Below are 22,788 nucleotides of genomic sequence, written 5' to 3'. Positions count from 1 at the left end.
CAGGCCAGCTGCACTGGGCGCCAGGCACTCCCCATGCAGCCCGCAACAAACCACACCCATGTATATTTCAAAGATCAATTACGGCGACTCAAAATAGAATTTATTTGTATGTATATATGTATATACAGAAAGAAGAGAAGGCCATGATGGCTAAGATGCAGCGGCAACGCGCTAACTCTATTGATGGTCTGACGCCACGCTGGGTTCCTGACAACAGATCCATCTCCAGAAGCAAGGATTCCAAACTCTTCAGACAGATGGTGAGACACACTCTGGAAGCACTTAGCACTCCGCACACCCAGCACGCACCAATTTGAACTTCTTAGCAGCTTTCGGTATCCACAGGGTGTCATGCCAATTAAGTACTGTTCATTGTCCGTCTATCTATGTATCTTATCTGTTTTCTCGTTCTTTCTCGCTCTCTCTCTTTCCAATATGCAGATGTGAGTCTCGGACTCGGTCTATATTTCTCTCACTCCATCGGTCTCTCTACCTCACTTAATCTCTATCTGTAACATAGTTAATTTTCTGCCATTTCCGTCCCTCTCATCTCTCCTCTCCTCTCTCCATCTCGGAGTGGTGGTGCCCTAGGGATGAGGAGGGTGTAATTTGAAGCCTCCAAGCTTTAATTAAAACATCAGCCTAGCTCTCAGGGATTAGCTGTACAGATGACTCTCTGTATTCTCTGTATTCATTTTTTTTTTGTATCACTGCGGTTTCACTCTAGCCATGTGACAATTTCTGTCTTTCTCTTTGCACAATGTGTCTCTTTCTTGGTCACATTCTCTCTGACTCACCCGTTGTTTCTCTCTCTCTCTCTCTCTCTCTCTCTCTCTCTCTCTCTCTCTCTCTCTCTCTCTCACAGGGCGTTGATGAAGCAACCAGTAAATATAAGTAAGTGTTTTGGTGCTAGCTGATGCTATTGGCTTAACATTTAAGTCACAAATCAGTCGGCCAATATTTCTCTCCACTCTCATTCTGGGCAAGAGTGTCTAAACGGTAGTACCGGAATGTGGCGGAAGTACTGCACAAGGAAATTACGTTGACACTTTAAAATCTGTTTTTCCGTGAATTCTCCATGAATTTAGCGAATGGAGAAATTCATACGACAGAAGACCCGCCCCTATAGACACTTGATGCATCACTGTAGTGTAGGTTGTGATCAGACTTATCTTTTCGCAGATGAGTTGAGGCTGGGAATGAGGCTACCACTCTGTAGGCCGTCGTGCATCGACTACTATTCCGCAATCATTACACGATCTCCAATACTATATAGAGTAGAACTAGACCCCTTGAAAGCTGATTCCTGAAATCCTCGTTTGTCATTTCCGTTCATGAAAATATATTTTAAAAGCATGAAAGAAGCATACTAAAATTGTGGGAGACAACAATCTGGCTTCAGGGCCAGTCAGCCCGAGGATGAAAAAAACCCAGCTGTCTACTGGCCCACATGCAGATCAGCCCACATGCAGATCAGCCCACATGCAGATCAGCCCACCAGGAATTCTCCCGGTAGTCCCGAGGGTCAGTCCACCCCTGGCTGTCTCCAGGTGGCTGCGGCCTTCTGGTAGCTCTGACTCATTCTGCCCTTCACAGAACCGGCCAGCTCCCACACATGCACACAGACGTCAAGCACACAGACATACACAACGTCAAATGCCCCAGCCATCCCAGCCACGGATTGTTTCAGCTGCGACTGTCTGGCAAGTGGTTCTGCAGTATCGAGGCCTAGACTAAGCTTTTTTCCACTAGGCGTATGACACTAACATACTGTCTTATCTGTTATGTCGCACGCACGCACGCACGCACGCACGCACGCACGCACGCACGCACGCACGCACGCACGCACGCACGCACGCACGCACGCACGCACGCACGCACGCACGCACGCACACACACACACACACACACACACAGCATTTTAGGTCAAATACCCTGGAGTATGTTATCTGGGTTGCAGATACCTTATTGTGGTTGAACAGCTTCCGGATCAGAGGACGTCTGTAAAAACCGTGATCAAAAGAAATCCAAGACGGTTTAGTATAATATAGGATTTATAATTAGTTTCTGGTAGGATACTGGCAGTGGCAGCAGCCCTACTGAAGACACAATGCTGTGTTGCTTACCGTGTATGCCAGGTGTGAGGATGCATTCATGTTGCTTACCGTGTATGCCAGGTGTGAGGATGCATTCATTTGCACACTCACTTGTAAACCTGTTATGCAATGTAGCCATTTGGGGTTCGCATTCACTTGGCTCATGAATCGAGGGACACACGCGTTCTAGCGTGCACGCAAGTGCACATCCGTAGCGTGAAAAAAGACTAGCCTACTGGGACGCTTGGTGTCCCGTGTAGTGACCAAAACACCACTGTCTAGTATGTCTACTCTATACTATTTGCCTGTAATTGACTTCAAGGACTTAGTAGGAGGGGCCTTTATCATGAATTCAGCATCTGATCAACCCCAATTGAAATCCCATGTTGAGGTCTCTCTATGAAGTGCATTATGCCCACACCCAATTTCACTTCTGCCCAGGGAGTATGTTGTAGTCGACAATCTCGACATGCATGCTGTTTGTTTACCCCTGCAACCACACTGCAGCCGCTGTGTTCAGGAGGCCATGAACCCAGAGGACGAGGTGGACGAGTTTCTGGGCCGTGCCATCGATGCTCGGAGTATTGACCAGCTGAGGAAAGACCACGTCAAGAAGTTCTTTCTCACTTTCACGGCCCCCGACCTCGAGAAAAAGGTAAGACGAAAATGGGGAAATTTAAACAATACTCAGTCTATGACAATGATGGGTGAGTTGCACTAAACCGGCGTACTAGTGTGACCTGTCCCATGTTCTGTTTCTCAGTACTCCAAGAAGGTGGACGATCGTTTCGGCGGCTACGTGGCCTGTGCACTACTCGTCTTCTGCTTCATCAGCTGCATTCAGATAATCATCTTCCCGCAGTAAGTCATTTTGTCCAATCTAATACTAGATTAGATCACCATGGTCAAGCCTTTCCCAAAGGAGGAAATTACTTTTTGTTTTATTTATTTCGGTAATTTTGTTCCGCGAACGGGAAATATGATCCTGGTTTAGTTTTTGTTTGTTTTTTTACGAGGACTTAACGACAGTTGGACATCCTGCTAATGATTGTTGTCCTCTTCCACAGCACACCGCTCATGCTGGGTCTCTTTGTCACCATCTTCGTCATCCTCATCAACATTCTCTTCATCTGTGCCATTTACTCTTGCGTTAAAGTAAGTTCACACAGTCTCCTCTGGTCTTAAGCCTCACTCAGACCTTTGCAGCATTGCTGCATGCTTGTTGTATGAATGCTGTGAGTGTCATGGCCGCCTCAATGCATTTCCAATGGAAGTCACATGGTTTGAAGACTACATTTTGGACTACAAGCTGTTGTATGGCTTTCGGCTGTGTTTCGACTGCGCCCCTCCCTCTCATACAACACAAGTGTTGTGTCAGACCAGGTGACTCCCATTGGAAATGCATTGGGGCAAGCTGTGTCACACCCTTTGTATACAGCAAGCATACAGCACTCTGTTGTAAAGGTCTGAGTGAGGCCTACACTACACACATAACCAGTGGTGGAAAAATAACTCATGTTTTTTTTTTTACTTCAGTAAAAGTATCAATGCTGCAATGTAGAAATACTCTAAATACAAAGGTATTGGTATCAAAATGTACTTAAAGTACTAAAAGTAGGAAGTACTGTCCCATTTCCCAAGTTTTCAAATGTATAAAAGATATTTTGAAAATTGCAGCTCTACTTGTAGATTGGCTATTTTCAAATGGTTGAAATGTATAGGGCTGAAGTGGGTGATGTATTGTTTTGTAATAATAATAATCCAAATCTACAAACTAGTAACTAAAGCTGTCAAATAAATGTAGTAGAGTAAAAGTACAAATCTTTGATCTGAGATGTAGTGGAGTAGAAGTAAACGTATTGGAAAGTACAAATACCTTGAAGGTGTACTTAAGTACAGTACTTACTGTGAGTAAATGTACTTAGTTTCTTTCCACCACTGCATATAATAATATATAATCTATATTTATCATGTGTACAGTTGTGGAAGCTAAGGTCTGTGTCAGTAATTCTTCCCCCATCCCTCTACGCTCCAGATCTTCCCAGCTGCCTTACAGACGGCCACTAAGAACATTGTCCAGTCTCACACCAACAGCACTCTGGTGGGAGTCCTCACCATCCTCCTCCTCTTCATCGCTGCCTTCGTCAACATGGTAGGGCTCTCCTCATTCATTCGTCGCATGGTGATGGTGTTGGCGCTTACCAAAATAATTAACTTTCAAGCTAATGACGTAAAGAGATGGTGCATCATTATTGGACCGAAACAGTTTATTGATATTTAAAATAGTTTTGAAAGATATTGACCAATGGTCTCATGGCACGGCTCAGCACACAAATAGACAATCATAATCACAATCATAACTAGAAATGCACTCTGTCGAGATGCCAACTTGCGTCACCACTGCTGGTACGACTGCTGCTCTGAGTCCTAAAGCTCTCTGTTGCTGTCGGTACGACTGCTGCTCTGAGTCCTAAAGCTCTCTGTTGCTGTCTGGGTACGACTGCTGCTCTGAGTCCTACAGCTCTCTGTTGCTGTCTGGGTACGACTGCTGCTCTGAGTCCTACAGCTCTCTGTTGCTGTCTGGGTACGACTGCTGCTCTGAGTCCTAAAGCTCTCTGTTGCTGTCTGGGTACGACTGCTGCTCTGAGTCCTACAGCTCTCTGTTGCTGTCTGGGTACGACTGCTGCTCTGAGTCCTAAAGCTCTCTGTTGCTGTCTGGGTACGACTGCTGCTCTGAGTCCTAAAGCTCTCTGTTGCTGTCTGGGTACGACTGCTGCTCTGAGTCCTAAAGCTCTCTGTTGCTGTCTGGGTACGACTGCTGCTCTGAGTCCTAGAGCTCTCTGCTGTCGTTACGACTGCTGCTCTGAGTCCTAGAGCTCTCTGCTGTCGGTACGACTGCTGCTCTGGGTCCTAGAGCTCTCTGCTGTCGGTACGACTGCTGCTCTGAGTCCTAGAGCTCTCTGCTGTCGTCACGACTGCTGCTCTGGGTCCTAGAGCTCTCTGCTTCGGTACGAAGCTCTGAGTCCTAAAGCTCTCTGTTGCTATCTGGGTACGACTGCTGCTCTGAGTCCCTATAGAGCTCTCTGTCCAGGTACGACTGCTGCTCTGAGTCCCTATAGAGCTCTCTGTCCAGGTACGACTGCTGCTCTGAGTCCCTATAGAGCTCTCTGTCCAGGTACGACTGCTGCTCTGGGTCATAGAGCTCTCTGCTATTCTAAATCCTTTAGATCCGTTATTGACCACTAACCTTGACGTACCTTAGTTAAGTCACCAAGAATGGTGGTCCCTTATTGGCTGTTGGAGGATACATACATACATACATACATACATACATACATACAGCCGATCGCAGTGCTTGCGCAAGTAACAAAACGTGGAGGATGCGTCTACATTCGTACCTGAAAGATACCATAATGTATAATTCAAATCAACCACTAGGGAGCACTAGAAATGCAAACATTGATATATATAATTAATAACAAATAGTTTGAATCTGACCCTGTATCTCCTCTCTCTCTCTCTGCCCTCGGTTCCCATCTCTCTATCTATACTGACCTGAAATGAAATACAGATTCAAACTCAACAATTTAAATAAAACAATTCACAGGATATGTGTTTGTGTGTAGTATTTTGAAATCGCCCAATAAGGGAGGGAGGGGAAGCTACAGTACCAGTTCCAAACACGTGAATGGCTTGGTGCAAATTGCCATAAACAATTTGTCCAAACATTACGAAACTAGATTCATATATTGTATTTAATTAAGCTGTCACCAAAATGTTTTTTTTTTTTTTTTTTTTTTTATTGCGATCCGTCCGTCAGTCGGGTCACGCCTCCATATATGGTTGTCAGTCCATTATGCCTTGTGACATCACGCCACGTGACACGTCATACCACCATATATGGCCGTCAGTCCATCACGCCTTGTGACACACTCCATATATGGCCGTCTCCATATATGAAGATCACAACACTGACCTCATCAAACCCTGGATAGCCATACATAGAGAAGACTGGACACCTAGATCTGCACATATGGAGCCAACCAGCAACTCTACATCTGACCTCAAACCCTTAGATCTCCATATATGAAGCTGACCTGTTTTGACGTTCCATATGTTGATCCCTCCCCACCCGTCCTTCCTCTTCGATGTCTCCCTTTTGACTGATACCTGTCCATTTAAACTCCCGCCCCAAAGTTATTAGTGCAGCCGCAACCGGCGAAAACACGCCCGAAAATGAAGGCCCGGCCCTACCTGGGCCCTCATCAAACCCTGTACACTCAAGACACTGCCCTCGCTGCCACCCATATACAGTATATCCATATATGGAGCTGACCTGTTTTGACATTCCATATGTTGACTGTTTCATGTAATCAATTCCCAACAGATCTCCAAACCTGTTGTTTTGGGGAGCGCTGGTTTCAGTCCATTCAACCTCATCTTGTGTGTTGGCTAGTGAGGTGCACCCTAGGAGACATTTATACTTCATTGCGCAACAGTATTGCACGCAGAGAACAGCTGATATACAAGCTCACATCGCATCGCGGATGAGGCTGTTGGGAGAGTAGAGGTCTGCATGCGCGACACCATCGCGGGACGAAGCATAAATTATACTTGATGGGCTGCAGGTGCGTGTGGAGCCGTGCACAAACAGGCTCTGCTGCCGTGATCATGAGCGCACCTCCCGTTCTTATGATAGCAAATGTAGGTGTGGTTTTGAAGACATAACAGAAACTAATTGATTATATATTGAAAGATCACAATAAAAATCCTAATCATTCTTCCTCCACACTGGGAGAAAAACAGCATCTGAAAGTTTGATGGGGCATCTTTTTTTTTTACACGTGAGACAGTGCAGTTAGATCTTTTCCATTGCATCTTATGAGAGGTGGGGTTCTTGTGCTGCCGGCCTGCGCGCGCATGCTGGTGCTTATCAGTGCTTAATCGGCAATGGAAATAAGTCAAAAGACTTTCTTGTGTTTGTATCCTTGACGTTTCTCCGATGAACATGATGTAACTTGTTTGACGTCTAATCGAATCAAATCTGTCCGTGTTTCAAATACCGCTGAATCGCGATGTTTTCCGCTATAATTTTTGGGGTGTTCTTTTCACTCCTTTTCCTGCCAGTTTACCTGCAACACAGAGAGCATCCTAGACTGTGCATCAGGAGATCCTGATGTCCCAGTAACGATATGCCTGCTGCACAACCTGACGAAGACCGCAGAGGACGGCTTGACCCTCTGTCCCAGCCGGGCCAACTCCTGCCATTTCCCTGAGGTCAGCTCTACGTGCGCGTGCGTGCGTGCGTGCGTGCGTGCGTGCGTGCGTGCGTGCACACATTATGTATGTTTTGGTGTGGGTGGCTGTATGCGTGTGTGCACTCACAACATTCCCCTGTCGAGTGCCTACATGTTTACTTGCTTTACAGATTACACATTTTGTTCCTGTGCAATGGGTGCTGTATATAGCATGTAGCTTCTACCATAAAAATGAAAGGAGAACGAGTAATACAGGTGAAAAAGTACTCGACTCCATCCCGAGCGCAACACAGCTCAATACATGTCTTAGGGTGGTTCGCCTTTTTACGGCAGCCCATTTGGGGCAAAACAGTGTGGAACGTACGTATCTAGTCGTATCTGTCAAAAAAGATTAACAAAATTCCGAGCAATAAAAAATAAGCGATTTAGCGTAAGATATTTTCAGATAGGGGTCCGCGGCCAAATACAGACAATTTCCGGATGTCCTTGACATGAAAATGTTTGAGAACCACTGACATACACAACATAGGTTTTTTTCACAAAACGGACATGATTTGGAAGACATTTGTAGAATGGACCTCCGGTCGTAATGGCTCTCCGTCTCTCTCCTCTCCACCTCTGCAGTATTTCAGCTACAGTGTGCTGCTGACCCTGCTGGCCTGCTCGGTGTTCCTCCACATCAGCAGCATAGGGAAGCTGGCTCTCATGCTGCTCATCCAGCTCGTCTTCCTCCTGCTGGTGGAGTGGCCTCATGTCACCCTGTTTGACAACGCAGACCTGCTGGTCACAGCCAACTCCCTGTACGTGGCCCGCTCGCCTGCACACGCACGGGGTCGCACGCCTGCACACACACACACACACACGCACACGCACACACACACACACACACACACACAGTAACACACAGTAACACGTACATTTCAGTGTCACACTCGCCTGGTTCGCTCTTCGCTTCAAATGCACTTGATCTATTATTTAAATCAATCATTAGCTCCTCTTGTCTTGACTGTCATTCTGTTTTCTTTCCTCAGATTTAACGATTTTAACGATACAGAACAATGGTAAGTTGCATCGTGTATGTACTGTGATTTTTCCTTTTATGTGAATGATTTCATTTTTTATTTTTTTTAAAGATTTGTTTTTGGCTTTTCTGCCTTTTTATTGATAGTATCAAGTGAAGAGAGACAGGAAAGAGGGAGAAAGAGAAGGGGAGAGACATGCAGCAAAGGTCGTCATGAATGGGACTCGAACACGCGACACGCTGTCAGGCCAAAGCCTATATGTGGCATGCACCTGGACCACTTGGCCAGCGGGCGCCCAATGATTTCAATTTCAATTTGGACATTTAGCAGACGCTCTTATCCAGAGTCGATCAGTACGAGACGATCATAAAGTGGACCCAGATACAGACAATGGAATGAAGTAATATAAAGGGGTTTATTCTGGGGATGAAGGGGAATGAGAGCAGCAGGCAGTACATGGGCAGGAGGTAGACAGGAGACAGCATGGCTGAGCTGAGCTGGATGCTGGATGGCAGAGCTGATGAGCTGAGCATGACTGGCTCAGGATGCGCTGGAGGGTTTGGCAGCTGAGGTGCGCAGGCAAGGCAGGCAGGCAGGCAGTCGGGGACAAGAGGGAATAGTGATCCTGGAGGCATAATGAAACATGGTATGTACAAGTAAGCAAACATGAAGAATTGCGTGTGGACAGGCCGATCGCAACGCTCTGGTAATATACTGTATGGATGGAGGTCTTTGGAGGACCAGAGTTGTATATTCGATGAAAGGATGTGCAGGTGAGGTAAATGAGCAACAAACATGATAGAAGCCTGGAGAATGCCAGTGTGTTTCAAAGCTGGGTCTCTCATGTGGTAGCCTCGGAAACCCAGCCGTTTTTATTTCCAGGGAGAAAAAAAAAGTCTGGGACAGAGTCCACTTCAATTCAGCATAGAGTAGCGCAAACATCGATCACTCTGCTGAATTCTGATCGTCTGCACCTTTGTTAAATTGACGCTCACACGTACACACACACACACACACACACTCCTCTCTCTCTCTCTGTCGCTCTAATTAATTAGTCTCATGTCGCGCAGCTGCGTCTCCCATAGAAAGCATAGGTGGACCCCATGGCTACTCACGTGGGAAACCAAACATCTACCGCTATTTAGATGTTAGTGGAAATTGCCTTGGCAATCCAAACGGGATACCTGATCCAGTTCACTGCAACATGTAACACCTGAGATTCGACCCCGGCTCTCCCACAAGGGAAACCACAGAGCTACTCTGCTCCGTATGCCAGCACACACACACAGGGGAACATGGGAGACGCAGGGGAAGAGGGAAACGACTACAGCGAAGGCAGGACCGTGACATTTTCTGTAAAAGCGTAAATCTAATGATGATCCCTGTATTTGTTTCGACTGTGTTAATTTCCCATGTCCGTTTGTTTTCCAGGCCCAACGACGCCAACGAAACGTCACCCGAGTGGTAAGCTGCCGTCACTCCATCTCTAGGTGTTTATACTGTATCTTCATGCATTTTCTATAACTTTTCCCCTGCAAGAAGTTGACCTCCATCTTACCCTCCAAACAGCCTGGAACACATGACCAAGGTGCCCCTTAAGATCATGACCCCAGTCATCCTCACCGTGTTCGTCTTGGCTCTCTACCTGCACGCCCAACAGGTGGAATCCACTGCACGCCTTGACTTCCTCTGGAAGCTGCAGGTAGGTCAAATAAATGTTATCATCCCAAGCATACTTAACCCATTTTGGGCGGGAACCCCTTTTGGTGTTAGCATTATGTTATGCTTTAGCTATTTAAAAATAGCAGATCTACAAGCTCATAGTGCGCCACCGAGTGGCGCGCTATGAACTGACATAGAAACATAGCTTTTTCAGAAAACTGTCAGGATTTAGAAGACATTTTTAGAATCTGATCTCAGGTCAGAATGGGTTAACTGCATAGCTGTGGTTCCCAAACAGTGTGCCGGCGAGACAAGTCCAGGTGTGCCTTGGGATTTGTGTGACGAGCACAAATTATTATTACAATATATACAACCATACAATCGGTACATTGTGTGCACTCATCTCCTAAGACATTCCCTTCTCATCTTCTAACTCTTCCACACCCTCCTCTCCTCTCCTCTCATGTCCTCCCTCAGGTGTAGGCTGTCAAGGTTACACATTTAAGTTAGACGATTAATTGTCACACAAATAACTGCGATTAACAATTTCATTGTGTTTTTGGCGCTGAATATTGGAGCATTATGAATATAGATTGCAATTGTTTGCCTTTTAGGCTTCGTAATATAAACACGCAAGTGTAAAACCAGTCAGTACGACGGCATCAAGGCCCGCCAAAATACATTTTAGTCGACTAAATCAACTGTAGATTTAATCGACTAAAATCTTATGATATCTAGTCGACTAAAACTAGACTCACTCAAATATTCCAGGTGACTAAAATGTGACTAAAACAACCCCACCCTCAGGCCACGGAGGAGAAGGAGGAGATGGAGGAGCTGCAGAAGTACAACCGCCGCCTCCTCCACAACATCCTGCCCAAGTACGTGGCGGCACACTTCCTGCAGCAGGAGCGGCGCAACGACGAGCTGTACTACCAGTCGTGCGAGTGCGTGGCCGTCATGTTCGCCTCCATCAGCAACTTCTCCGACTTCTACGTGGAGCTGGAGGCCAACAACGAGGGAGTGGAGTGCCTCCGTCTGCTCAACGAGATCATCGCCGACTTCGATGAGGTGCGAGGAGGGAAGGGGAGGGAAGGGGAGGGAGGGGGGGAGGTCAAGGGGAGGGGGGGGGGAGAGGAATGAATGAATGTAGGGCAGTGGTTTTCAAACTTTTTCACATCAAGGCCCATTTTTTTATTCATTATTTGAGCCACGGACTACCATTTGATGACATTTAGCCTCTTAGACCCAAAATGTAGAATATTTTGGTATCACTTCCGCCCGCCCCGGAAGTGATACCGTCCATATTTGAGCCACATTCTCATTCCAGGCTATGCATCGACGCGCAATGGATTCACTTTCTTAGCGTGATCAAAGTTTAAACTTTTATAAAGCACATAATATGTGCTTCTCAATTATTCGATTAATTAATCAATTAATTAATTACTTTATACTGTATAAATATTTTGTATAGTCTACCAACTCATTTTGTCTGATTAACCACATAAGCCTTATTTAATACTTTATACAACTGTCACACAAAAATAAGGAAAATGGCCGATCTGCAATCTCACAACACGTCACATCTATCTATGTTTGTGAGCTTGTACATCGGCTATTTTCCATATTTTTACTACTGTACCTTATTTAAAAAAAATCTTTTACCAGATTTGTATTTTTTTGTATATAAGTATATTTCATAATCGATTAAATTCATTTCGATTAGTGTTAGTGATAGTGGTCGACACTCCTATGCACTCTTGTTCTTCCTTCATCATGTCTAATAATAGCACACTGTCGACTTTGAAGCGAACATGACATTGTGGTTCATCTTCTTGTTCCGCATGTTGATCTGTTTCTCTCCAGATAATCAGTGAGGACAGGTTCCGTCAGCTGGAGAAGATCAAGACCATCGGCTCCACCTACATGGCGGCCTCTGGCCTCAATGAGTCCACCTATGACAAGGAGGGCCGCTCTCACATCCTGGCGCTGGCCGACTACTCCATGAGGCTGATGGAGCAGATGAAATGCATCAACGAGCACTCTTTCAACAACTTCCAGATGAAGATAGGTAATGGTAACATTTCACACCAGAGGCACTCTACTACTACTACTACTACTACTACTACTACTACTACTACTACTACTACTACTAATGCTACTAATACCACTACTACTGCACTACTACTACTACTACTACTACTGCTACTACTACTACTACTACTACTAATGCTACTAATACCACTACTACTGCACTACTACTGCATTACTAAAGTAATCATTACTTTCCCCAGTAACGAGTAATGCTACTGGGGAATTAAAATGGCAAAACACTAATAATATTACAGTTATTAATCCAAGAAACACTGGGTTACTGCTTTACCAGGACATGCTATATATATTTTTAATCTAGATAGGCTATATTAAGCCTGTAATGTGTAATCTATCGTACAACCTTGTCACGTGCAAAAAAAGAACAGACTTACAAGCTAGCAACACATTGCTAGATTCTAGATCTGTTCTTTTTAAGCATCCACCCTCGGGCTGAATTATGATGTGTACGTGCAGCCGTGCACCCACCGTGCTAGATCATTATGATGTGTACGTGCAGCCGTGCACCCACCGTGCTAGCTCATTATGATGTGTACGTGCAGCCGTGCACCCACCGTGCTAGATCATTATGATGTGTACGTGCAGCCGTGCACCCACCGTGCTAGCTCATTATGATGTGTACGTGCAGCCGTGCACCCACCGTGCTAGATCATTATGATGTGTACGTGCAGCCGTGCACCCACCGTGCTAGATCATTATGATGTGTACGTGCAGCCGTGCACCCACCGTGCTAGCTCATTATGATGTGTACGTGCAGCCGTGCACCCACCGTGCTAGATCATTATGATGTGTACGTGCAGCCGTGCACCCACCGTGCTAGCTCAGCGCAGCGTAGTTCAAGACACGTCGGCTATTGTCCAAAGGGATTAAGTAAGGATGGTGGATCTGGCTTACTTTCAACACCTAGAATTGTCATTATTTAGATTTTGACTCAGTCAAAGATACAAAGGGGGCGGGGCGCTCGGGTGGCGCAGCGGTAAAGTGCCTGCCCACTACCGCGGAGGCTGGGGGTTCGAATCCACCGCGGTGCATCCGGCTTTGTCGAGCGTCTATAGGAACACAATTGGCTGTGTTCGGGGGAGGGAAACCGGGTGGGGGTGGGGGAGGTCATATCTGTCACTGGGCTGCGGCAGCCACCTGTCAGCGGGGAGTGTTGGGCGGGAGGAGCAAGACGGAGGCCTTACGTCCTCCCGGTGTGGGCTCCTCACTGGCAGGTGAGTCAGCAGTGACTGACAACACACAAATGTGTGTGGGGAGGAATTAACTGGCATAACGACTAAATTGGGGAGAAAAAAGGGGTAAAAAGAAAATGATAAAAGATACAAATAATATAAAACTGGGAATTTAAGTTTCTCAAGGAGGAGTAGCCTACCGACTCCTGCAGGCGTATGGCACCATTATGAAGCCACTCGCAGAAGTGTTGGATATCTTACAAGGGAATAACTATGGCTACTATGGCTCTTGCGTTGAAAGACACCCTCTCACGGATGACAGATGTCATTGTGAAGGTAAGCCTACATTCCTAAACTTCTTAACTTTTGCTTATTTATCTGTGCATATAAGTTGCACTGCACCATCCAATAAAAGAGGGAGAAGATTGAATATGGTGCAATATTTGTTTTTAAAGCAGTCACTAGAATTATCAAAACAAAATAAATTGAATTCATTATAAGTGTTATTAAATAAAAGCCTAAAACCAAATCTACAGATCCTACATGGGAGGAGGGATGGTTTACTGGAGTCATATTCAACTGGCGGCCCGCGGGCCAAATTCTGCCCATGGGGGAGTTTTCTTGTGGCCCTGGAAAACACATTCCATATTCCAATTTGTTTTTAATAATCTTGGATGGTTGGTTGTACAGGATGTTTGAATGTTTTTCATTATCGTTAACCAAAACTCGTTAATGGTTAATAATTAAGGGGCCGTTGTGCGCTATAGTACAACATGATGTCTATTGTCATGTGTTATAGGTCCTAGGACGATAATGGACATCATGATATCTCCATTTTATTGACAGACAGTACTGCTGCTTCATACTGCATTCACGCATTTTGATGTTTGAGAGGATAATATCTATGCCAGACCTTTATACTGCACAGGCATTGATTTTGGATTTGAGAAAATAGAAAGTAGGTACATATGCCAATGGGACGGAGTGTTAAAGGACACCGATTTTCAGCTTCTCTTAATATAATTGGTCCTCACCATGCTCATTATAACATTTAGACCATTTCATCTTATGAGAGAGAGAGAGAGCACACAAGCTCTCCTGATGCGTTTCATGAACCATTAGTTGAGAGTTAGGGCATCATGACATTCAGCCTGGGATGCTATTTGGGTGATTGCAGTCTACTCAAAATTCAAAAATAGGTTGCTCCCCAGTTAAATGATTTAATTTAACTTAAAAAATTAAGTTAAATTATTGTTAAACATCTGTATTACTTAATTTACAAGAAGTCGCCACAATTAGAGAATGTAGAAGAATGTTATTTTGATCAACGTTTGCCTGTTATCGCTTCTATACAGCATGGAATTGTGGACAAAATCTTATCCAACAATAACAAAATATTCCAAGTTTTGGGTCTGAGTCTAAATCCTTTATTATCCTGCGGGGGGAATTCAGTCGCACAGAGTCGCACAGGAGTTAAGGTTACAACGTACAGTACATGTACAAAGAGAACGCATTCAAACAGGCAAACAAAATAAGACATAGGCCTACTTATAGCCTTATAACACTGGTCCTTTGCAAACTCATTAAAACAGAACTACTACAATACCACACATAATTTTTATAATGAGCTAAAACTAAAAAAAACATGTATGCTGCTAAGAAGACACCCCAGAAGATCGGTCAGGTATAGCTCCAACATTGTCATATTCTTGAAAGATCACACTTTATTTTTATGATCTTAGTACTTTCAATAACCTTACCAACTAACTAAATAATCAAGGACATTTCTCTGGCCATTCTACTTTTTTTTGCTGTGCGGAAAAGGTACTGAACTGACACCTCTGTATTGTACCGAACCAGGCTGTGCATTTTGTGAATGGTTTCATCCCTTAATCTCTCGTCAGGGCTGAACATGGGGCCAGTGGTGGCAGGAGTGATTGGAGCCAGGAAACCTCAGTATGATATTTGGGGGAACACGGTGAATGTGGCCAGCAGGATGGACAGCACAGGAGTACCAGACTGCATCCAGGTATAGCGCGCGTCAACAACCTCCGTCTTATTAACCCATTTAGGCCTGACGTCGAAATAAAAAGAAACGTTTGCTCTGAAAGAATATATACCTATTCAAAGATTTGTGCCGCATTTTTACGATTTTTCAAAAATAGCAGACCTACAAGTTCATAGCGCGCCACTCGGTGGCGCGCTATGAGCTTGTAGATCTGCTATTTTTCAATAGCTAAAGTATAACGGGATGCTTGAAACACCAAAAGGGGTTCCCGCCCAAAATGGTTTAAACAACATGCTTTAAATACAGTATATTATTACACTATTAGTATTCATAGTAGTAAGCAGCAGTGTTTTAATTGTAGGAGAGGTTATTATGACCCACTGTGTGCAAATGACATACTTTTAAGTAAAATCGAGATTTATGATCAATGACCACCTACTTTATGGATTTGCAAAAAAATCCCCACAGTCACATTTTGTTTTAAATTTTGAAAACAAATGGCTGAATTGGTTTCATGGAAACTCTAAATCAGAGCAGTGCTGCCATCTGCTGTTCACTGTGTTACTGCAGATCAGAAGGTGCTAGCCCAGTATAGAACGGGCAGGCCTGTACACAACCACTCAAGTGTAATTGCTGCATATATTTTGCATAATATATATTTGACATTTCAAACACCACTTTTCATGCAATCTGTCACAGATTCCCTGTCGTCCATTGACAGAGGAAAAGCCTGCATGTCTGCAGCTAGCTTGGACAAATACATAGCTTCCCGCTGTCATTGTAAAGCACAAGAGTGTCTCTTTCATGGCCTAGATATCAAGTGTCTTTGACCTCAACCCAGGTGACCACGGACCTGTACCACGTGCTGGCCAACAGCGGCTACCAGCTGGACTGTCGAGGCCTCGTCAAAGTGAAGGGCAAAGGAGAGATGACCACCTATTTCCTCAAAAGCGGCCCCCCGGGCAGTTAAAAGAACAGCTCAGCCGACCAGACTGGCCGCATTGGGACTCGCACACACTGCACTGAGAAGAAGAGTCCAGGGAGACGCTTCAGAGACGGTCCGCAGCTCAGTGACGAGCACTGAAGCACGCTGCAATACACTCTGGGGGGGACAGACAGACACCGTGGCTGAGATGGGACACGCTTGGCCCGTCTGTGTGCTCTTGTGTACTCAGATAAGCGTGTGCGCACGCACGCTCGCGCGCACACACACACACACACACACACACACACACACACACACACACACACACACACACACACACACACACACACACACACACACACACAGCCAACCACATACAACCACACACACACAACCACACACAACCACACACACACACACACACCACTCACGGGAAGCTTGTTCTAGGTTCTTTGAAGGCCCCCCTCCCACTCACCCTCCAAGCTGCTTGAGAAATCAGTTGCCTTAGAAGGAAGTGACTGGTTAGGTTTGTAAGCTACACAGTACGGTACAAGTACGTCACCCAGATACATTATTTATTTTTTTCTGGAGAAGGTTTCGTTTGACCTTGTAACAACACTATGGGACATATGTGACAATATGCAAGGAGAAAGGTGATGTATGAAGATGACCAAAGAACAAATTGTTTTGATATGAAACACACCACTAGACACGTCTGGCGATCATGTTTAAAAATGTCTTCAGGATTGAACAGCTATCTTTATTTATTATTAGTATTATTATCATCAGTTTTTAACTTTTTTGAAAACAAAAGGCCATGGTAACGTCACTGTCGTTGATGCAGTGCAACCGCTTCTTTTGTTTTGGACGGGATATATTCATGAAGGAAAACAAGCATACACAGCCGTCTTGGCTAAGATTAATGTGTTCTTATCAGGTCCTCTAGTCTTGAATTCACTCTCCTGACAGTTGATCCTGGCCTACGTATGTGTTTTTGGTACATGGAAGTTTTTGAAATGAAGGAAAACAGTTGCATTAGTACCATGGTACTAAAGAAAGATTGTTTCTGTCAGGTGTGCGTGCGTGCGTGCGTGCGTGCGTGCGTGCGTGCGTGCGTGCGTGTGTGTGTGTGTACGCCTGTGTGTGTGTGTGTGTGTGTGTGTGTGTGTGTGTGTGTGTGTGTGTGAGAGAGAGAGAGAGAGAGCTTACAGAAATGCTGTTCTTTGTCATATGAGGGGTTATAACCTTTCACTGTGAGGTTTTTATGAAACGGTATGACAAATGCTTTCTTGCCAAACCGATTGCTGCAAGGCATGTTTTATATTATACTTTGGAGTTGTGTCCATTCCTGATTTGTAACAATACTGCGGTCTGATTTGTCAGTTGATTGAGGAAGAATTATGTGTACTATGCCTTTTATTGGACTGTGATATTCTGATTTTATTCATTCCATCCTAGGTAACTAAAAGCCTGATCTTTGTTTTTGTTATGTTCCTGGATTGTGTTACAAAATGTGAGCATAGCCTGGTTGTCCAGGTGGTAAACACTGGGTCAAGGATAAACTATAGGAAGTATCTGCGTTCTGTTCACGAGCATTGCCTTGAGGTCATGCAATTCCAAGGTCCAGGTGCGTATAGCACCAATAATGGCAACAGTAGACATCAGTATTTTATAGTATTTGGTAGGATCTGGCACATGTATCAACCCGAGCTAGTGTTTTGAAGTGCTAATCTAATGAATGTAAGTTTAAGGTAAAAAACATCCATGCCCTTAATGACACTGCTGTTGGAGAAAACCACTCATTTTATTGCCAATGTCACTGGCAGAGGATCTGAATCACTGTATTATGTGAAGAAAAGAGGACAAATACTCATCTGGTTTCAGGTTTGTTTTAGGTATGTGCTTTTCCATTTGGATGACCTTTGACGCTTTGACACTACATAGAAGAAATGGCGGCTCATGGTGGAATTATGCTCATTTGTTAGCCTCTTTTCTCTCTCAGCCTGAGCCAAATGCTGCCTCGTACTCAGGAGGCCCACAGGCTGCTAATTGTCTGTTACTGTCTTCAAAATGAAAGGCCAACAATAAAGTATTGTTTCACTGTCCATTAAAAAGACTATTGGCAGAATTAGAAGACTTTTAAGCCTAATTTATGCTTTGCAGTATGATGGTGTTGCTTGCCAAAATTCAGGGAGTACATTAGGCTTTACTCTGCTGATTTGATTTTTCCCTCTGATAAAATAAAATCAATAAATGGCTGTTTTGCATTAATCCTGATGTATCTAGTCATTGCGACCAAAGGTCGCAGTTAACTATGAAATCGAGCATTTCCCGTCTGTGTGTGTGTGTGTTTGTCACGCCTCCATATATGGTCACACCTCGTCACATCATGCCTCCATATATGGTCACGCCTTGTGACATCACACCTCCATTTATGGTCACGCCTCGTGACACGCCACCATATATGGCCATCTCCATATATGAAAATCACGACACTGACCTCATCTAACCCTGGATAACTGTACATGGAGAAGACTGGATCATCACCTAGATCTGCATATATGGAGCCGGCCAGCAACTCTATCTGACATCAAACCCTTAGATCTCCATATATGGAGTTGACCTGTTTTGACATTCCATATGTTGAGCCTTCCCCACCTGTCCTTCCTGTTCTGACATTCCATATGTTGATCTGACCTCATCAAACCCTGTAAAGTACATACTTCATTCCATATGTTGATCTGACCTCATCAAACCCTGTAAAGTACATACTTCATTCCATATGTTGATCTGACCTCATCAAACCCTGTAAAGTACATACTTCATTCCATATGTTGATCTGACCTCATCAAACCCTGTAAAGTACATACTTCATTCCATATGTTGATCTGACCTCATCAAACCCTGTAAAGTACACAATTCATTCCATATGTTGATCTGACCTCATCAAACCCTGTAAAGTACACAATTCATTCCATATGTTGATCTGACCTCATCAAACCCTGTAAAGTACACAATTCATTCCATATGTTGATCTGACCTCATCAAACCCTGTAAAGTACATACTTCATTCCATATGTTGATCTGACCTCATCAAACCCTGTAAAGTACATACTTCATTCCATATGTTGATCTGACCTCATCAAACCCTGTAAAGTACATAATTCATTCCATATGTTGATCTGACCCCATCAAACCCTGTAAAGTACATACTTCATTCCATATGTTGATCTGACCCCATCAAACCCTGTAAAGTACATACTTCATTCCATATGTTGATCTGACCTCATCAAACCCTGTAAAGTACATAATTCATTCCATATGTTGATCTGACCTCATCAAACCCTGTAAAGTACATAATTCATTCCATATGTTGATCTGACCTCATCAAACCCTGTAAAGTACATAATTCATTCCATATGTTGATCTGACCCCATCAAACCCTGTAAAGTACATAATTCATTCCATATGTTGATCTGACCCCATCAAACCCTGTAAAGTACATACTTCATTCCATATGTTGATCTGACCTCATCAAACCCTGTAAAGTACATACTTCATTCCATATGTTGATCTGACCTCATCAAACCCTGTAAAGTACATAATTCATTCCATATGTTGATCTGACCTCATCAAACCCTGTAAAGTACATAATTCATTCCATATGTTGATCTGACCTCATCAAACCCTGTAAAGTACATAATTCATTCCATATGTTGATCTGACCCCATCAAACCCTGTAAAGTACATACTTCATTCCATATGTTGATCTGACCCCATCAAACCCTGTAAAGTACATACTTCATTCCATATGTTGATCTGACCCCATCAAACCCTGTAAAGTACATACTTCATTCCATATGTTGATCTGACCTCATCAAACCCTGTAAAGTACATAATTCATTCCATATGTTGATCTGACCCCACATGCCGAAGCGCCAGCGCTCGTAGTGTGCCGTCACTCAGGCGGATGCATGCACGCGACCTCGCCCTCAGGGCGTCTTACTGGTATTATTAACTCTTATAGCCTACGTTGCTTAGCCTATACTGTACCAGGGGTGCCCACACTTTTTTGACTTGAGAGCTACTTTCAAAATGACCAGATCTACCCACCGAACAAATATTATCCCATTGCTGAAATAATAGTTGAAAAAGTGTATCCAATGGGGCTTTGGAATAAGAATGGGGGCTCTGTAGTTACATATTAGACAAACGCACTTGGAATGGGAAATAAAGTATGTCGAACTGACATACCCTTTTTGGCATCTGCCACTTTAATTCAAGTGGCAGATGCCAAAAATAGTTTTTATATTTTATTTAATAAATTATATATATTTTAGGGCCATGTCATGTGGTCTACCTGCACACCCTTTGTGATCTACTGGTACTGTAGATCGCAATCTACCTTTTGGTCACCCCTCACCCCTGCTATATACCTTGCTTATTTTTCTTGATTTTAATTTAGATTTCATGTCAATCAACAGTCTGCAATCAAGATTTCTACCAGTGGCAGTAACTGGAGACACTACCAAGCCAGAGCCAGACTGCTTCTCCATTTTCTGAATAAACCAGTGTACGGTTTCACGACGGTGATACTGGAGAGAGTATTTAATTGCTTTTGCATGAATAATGGATTTCTGTTGAGGTAACGGGTACATGTTAACTTACCGCACTCTATGCTGAACATTAATTAAACCATATGAATTCTGTGCATAATTACTATGATAGTTGAGGAATATAGGCCTATCCTAACATGGACAGCGAAGTGCCGTAGGCCTAAATGCAAATGCAGCTGGATATGCTGCCTTGTGCTTTACTGTACCTTGATTGTATAGCAGAGGTTCTCTGGTTTTCTGAGCTCTGGACCGCTAGCATATTTCAGCCCCCCCTTTCCAACAGTAATTGCGACTGTAGGTCCCATTTACTATGAAAACCTGCATCTCCCGTCCGTCCGTCCGTCCGTCCATCCGTCCGTTAGGTAGTTAGTTAGTCACCCACGCCTCCATATATGGTCACGCCTCCATATATGGTCACGCCTCGTGACATCACGCCTCCATATATGGTCATGCCTCGTGACATCTTGTGACATCACGTGACATCATGGAGACCCTTAGATCTCCATATCTGCATATATGGAGCCAGCCAGCAACTCTACATCTGACCTCAAACCTAAAACCCTTGTTTTTGGCTCTGGTCCATAGCTCTAATGCATTAGGGCTATGGACCAGAGCTAACCTGTTCTGATGATTCCATATGTTGATCCTTCCCAACCTGTCCTTCCTGTTCTGACATAGCATATGTTGATCTGACCTCATCAAACCCTGTACACTCAAGACACACTCTATATGGTCATTCCATATGTTGATCTGACCCCATGCCAAAGCACCAATAGTTCATTTCAAGCTTTCGTCCCCCAAAATAGTTAAAAAATACTCATTTAAGGACAACTTTAGTTTTTTTTCAACCAAGGTCCATGTTTTAGGTTGTTATTAGAAAAAGGAACAAACACCCGCACACTGTCTTCAAATGCAGTGACCAACTTTTATTTAGGGAAACGGCAACGTTTCGGCCTATGCGGCCTTCATCAGGCTATCTTTATGAACACAACTGGGAAAGCATCCTTTTTGTAGGCTGTATGGCCTAAAGGTAAGCCTATCGGGACAAACCAAGAAATGACATCACTCACTTAAGGTGACAGGTACTCTCATGTGGTTAAATGAGAACAAACAGTCATATAAAAGCTCAATATACACCAGTGCAAAGCAAAAAGAAAAAACATAATAATCCATATTAATAATCATGACAGTATACAATTGGTAATATTATTAAATAATAGAGTATACAAAAATCAAGATCATGATGATAAATCAAACATTTTGCAGGTTGAAGCTTCATGAAAAACTTTCCCAGTGAAAGAAAAAGGGGCTTTTCATGAAGCTTCAACCTGCAAAATGTTTGATTTATCATCATGATCTTGATTTTTGTATACTCTATTATTTAATATATGGCTTGATTATTTTCTTTTTGCTTTGCACTGGTGTATATTGAGCTTTTATATGACTGTTTGTTCTCATGTAACCACATGAGAGTACCTGTCACCTTAAGTGAGTGATGTCATTTCTTGGTTTGTCCCGATAGGCTTACCTATAGGGTGTGTACTGTGTAGGATGGGTGACAAATTCCAAATGTACTTTGTCAATGAATTTAGCTTTCTCTCTCCATTCTGTCATAAACTATAGTAAAACCAAACCAAAACAGGGCGGCGGTGGCTCAGGGGGTAGAGTGGCTGGATGGTAACTGCAAGGTTGCCAGTTCGAACCCGGGCTCCCCCAGAGTTGGTGTCGAAGTGTCCTTGCACTATATATTTCTAAAACTATGAAACATTTCAAAGATTCCATTTCAGGCAAACATGTCCACCGTAAGATGAACCTAAATAGGTTTGAATGGGGTTTCTAGGTGTAAGTATATGTAGGATTAGTAGCATGCCAAAGTTTGTGCTATTGCCATTGAGAATGCATTGGGCGTTTAAGTTA

General features: G+C 43.9%; 1 protein-coding gene across 4 annotated transcripts in view; it reads left to right on the top strand.

Annotated features, from left to right (window-relative positions):
- LOC306916768 (adenylate cyclase type 6-like) overlaps positions 1 to 18,526 on the top strand; it is a 63,932-nt gene extending 45,406 nt beyond the window's left edge. For all 4 annotated transcript variants that reach the window (XM_079494785.1, XM_079494784.1, XM_079494783.1 and 1 more), the window contains exons 10-24: positions 129 to 260; positions 866 to 894; positions 2,604 to 2,751; positions 2,860 to 2,957; positions 3,164 to 3,251; positions 4,132 to 4,248; positions 7,224 to 7,373; positions 7,979 to 8,154; positions 8,386 to 8,415; positions 9,808 to 9,840; positions 9,946 to 10,078; positions 10,846 to 11,109; positions 11,905 to 12,109; positions 15,227 to 15,351; positions 16,172 to 18,526. In XM_079494785.1, the coding sequence (XP_079350911.1) occupies positions 129 to 260; positions 866 to 894; positions 2,604 to 2,751; positions 2,860 to 2,957; positions 3,164 to 3,251; positions 4,132 to 4,248; positions 7,224 to 7,373; positions 7,979 to 8,154; positions 8,386 to 8,415; positions 9,808 to 9,840; positions 9,946 to 10,078; positions 10,846 to 11,109; positions 11,905 to 12,109; positions 15,227 to 15,351; positions 16,172 to 16,300 (1,857 nt within the window). In that variant the 3' untranslated portion in view covers positions 16,301 to 18,526. The remainder of the gene's footprint in view (positions 1 to 128; positions 261 to 865; positions 895 to 2,603; positions 2,752 to 2,859; positions 2,958 to 3,163; positions 3,252 to 4,131; positions 4,249 to 7,223; positions 7,374 to 7,978; positions 8,155 to 8,385; positions 8,416 to 9,807; positions 9,841 to 9,945; positions 10,079 to 10,845; positions 11,110 to 11,904; positions 12,110 to 15,226; positions 15,352 to 16,171) is intronic.
- The last annotated feature ends 4,262 nt before the right edge of the window (positions 18,527 to 22,788 follow it).

This window comes from Electrona antarctica (genome assembly GCF_951216825.1).
Source record: "Electrona antarctica genome assembly, chromosome: 2".
Lineage (NCBI taxonomy): Eukaryota > Metazoa > Chordata > Actinopteri > Myctophiformes > Myctophidae > Electrona > Electrona antarctica.
Note: the sequence above shows the minus strand (reverse complement) of the source record. Positions and strands in the feature narration are given on the sequence as shown.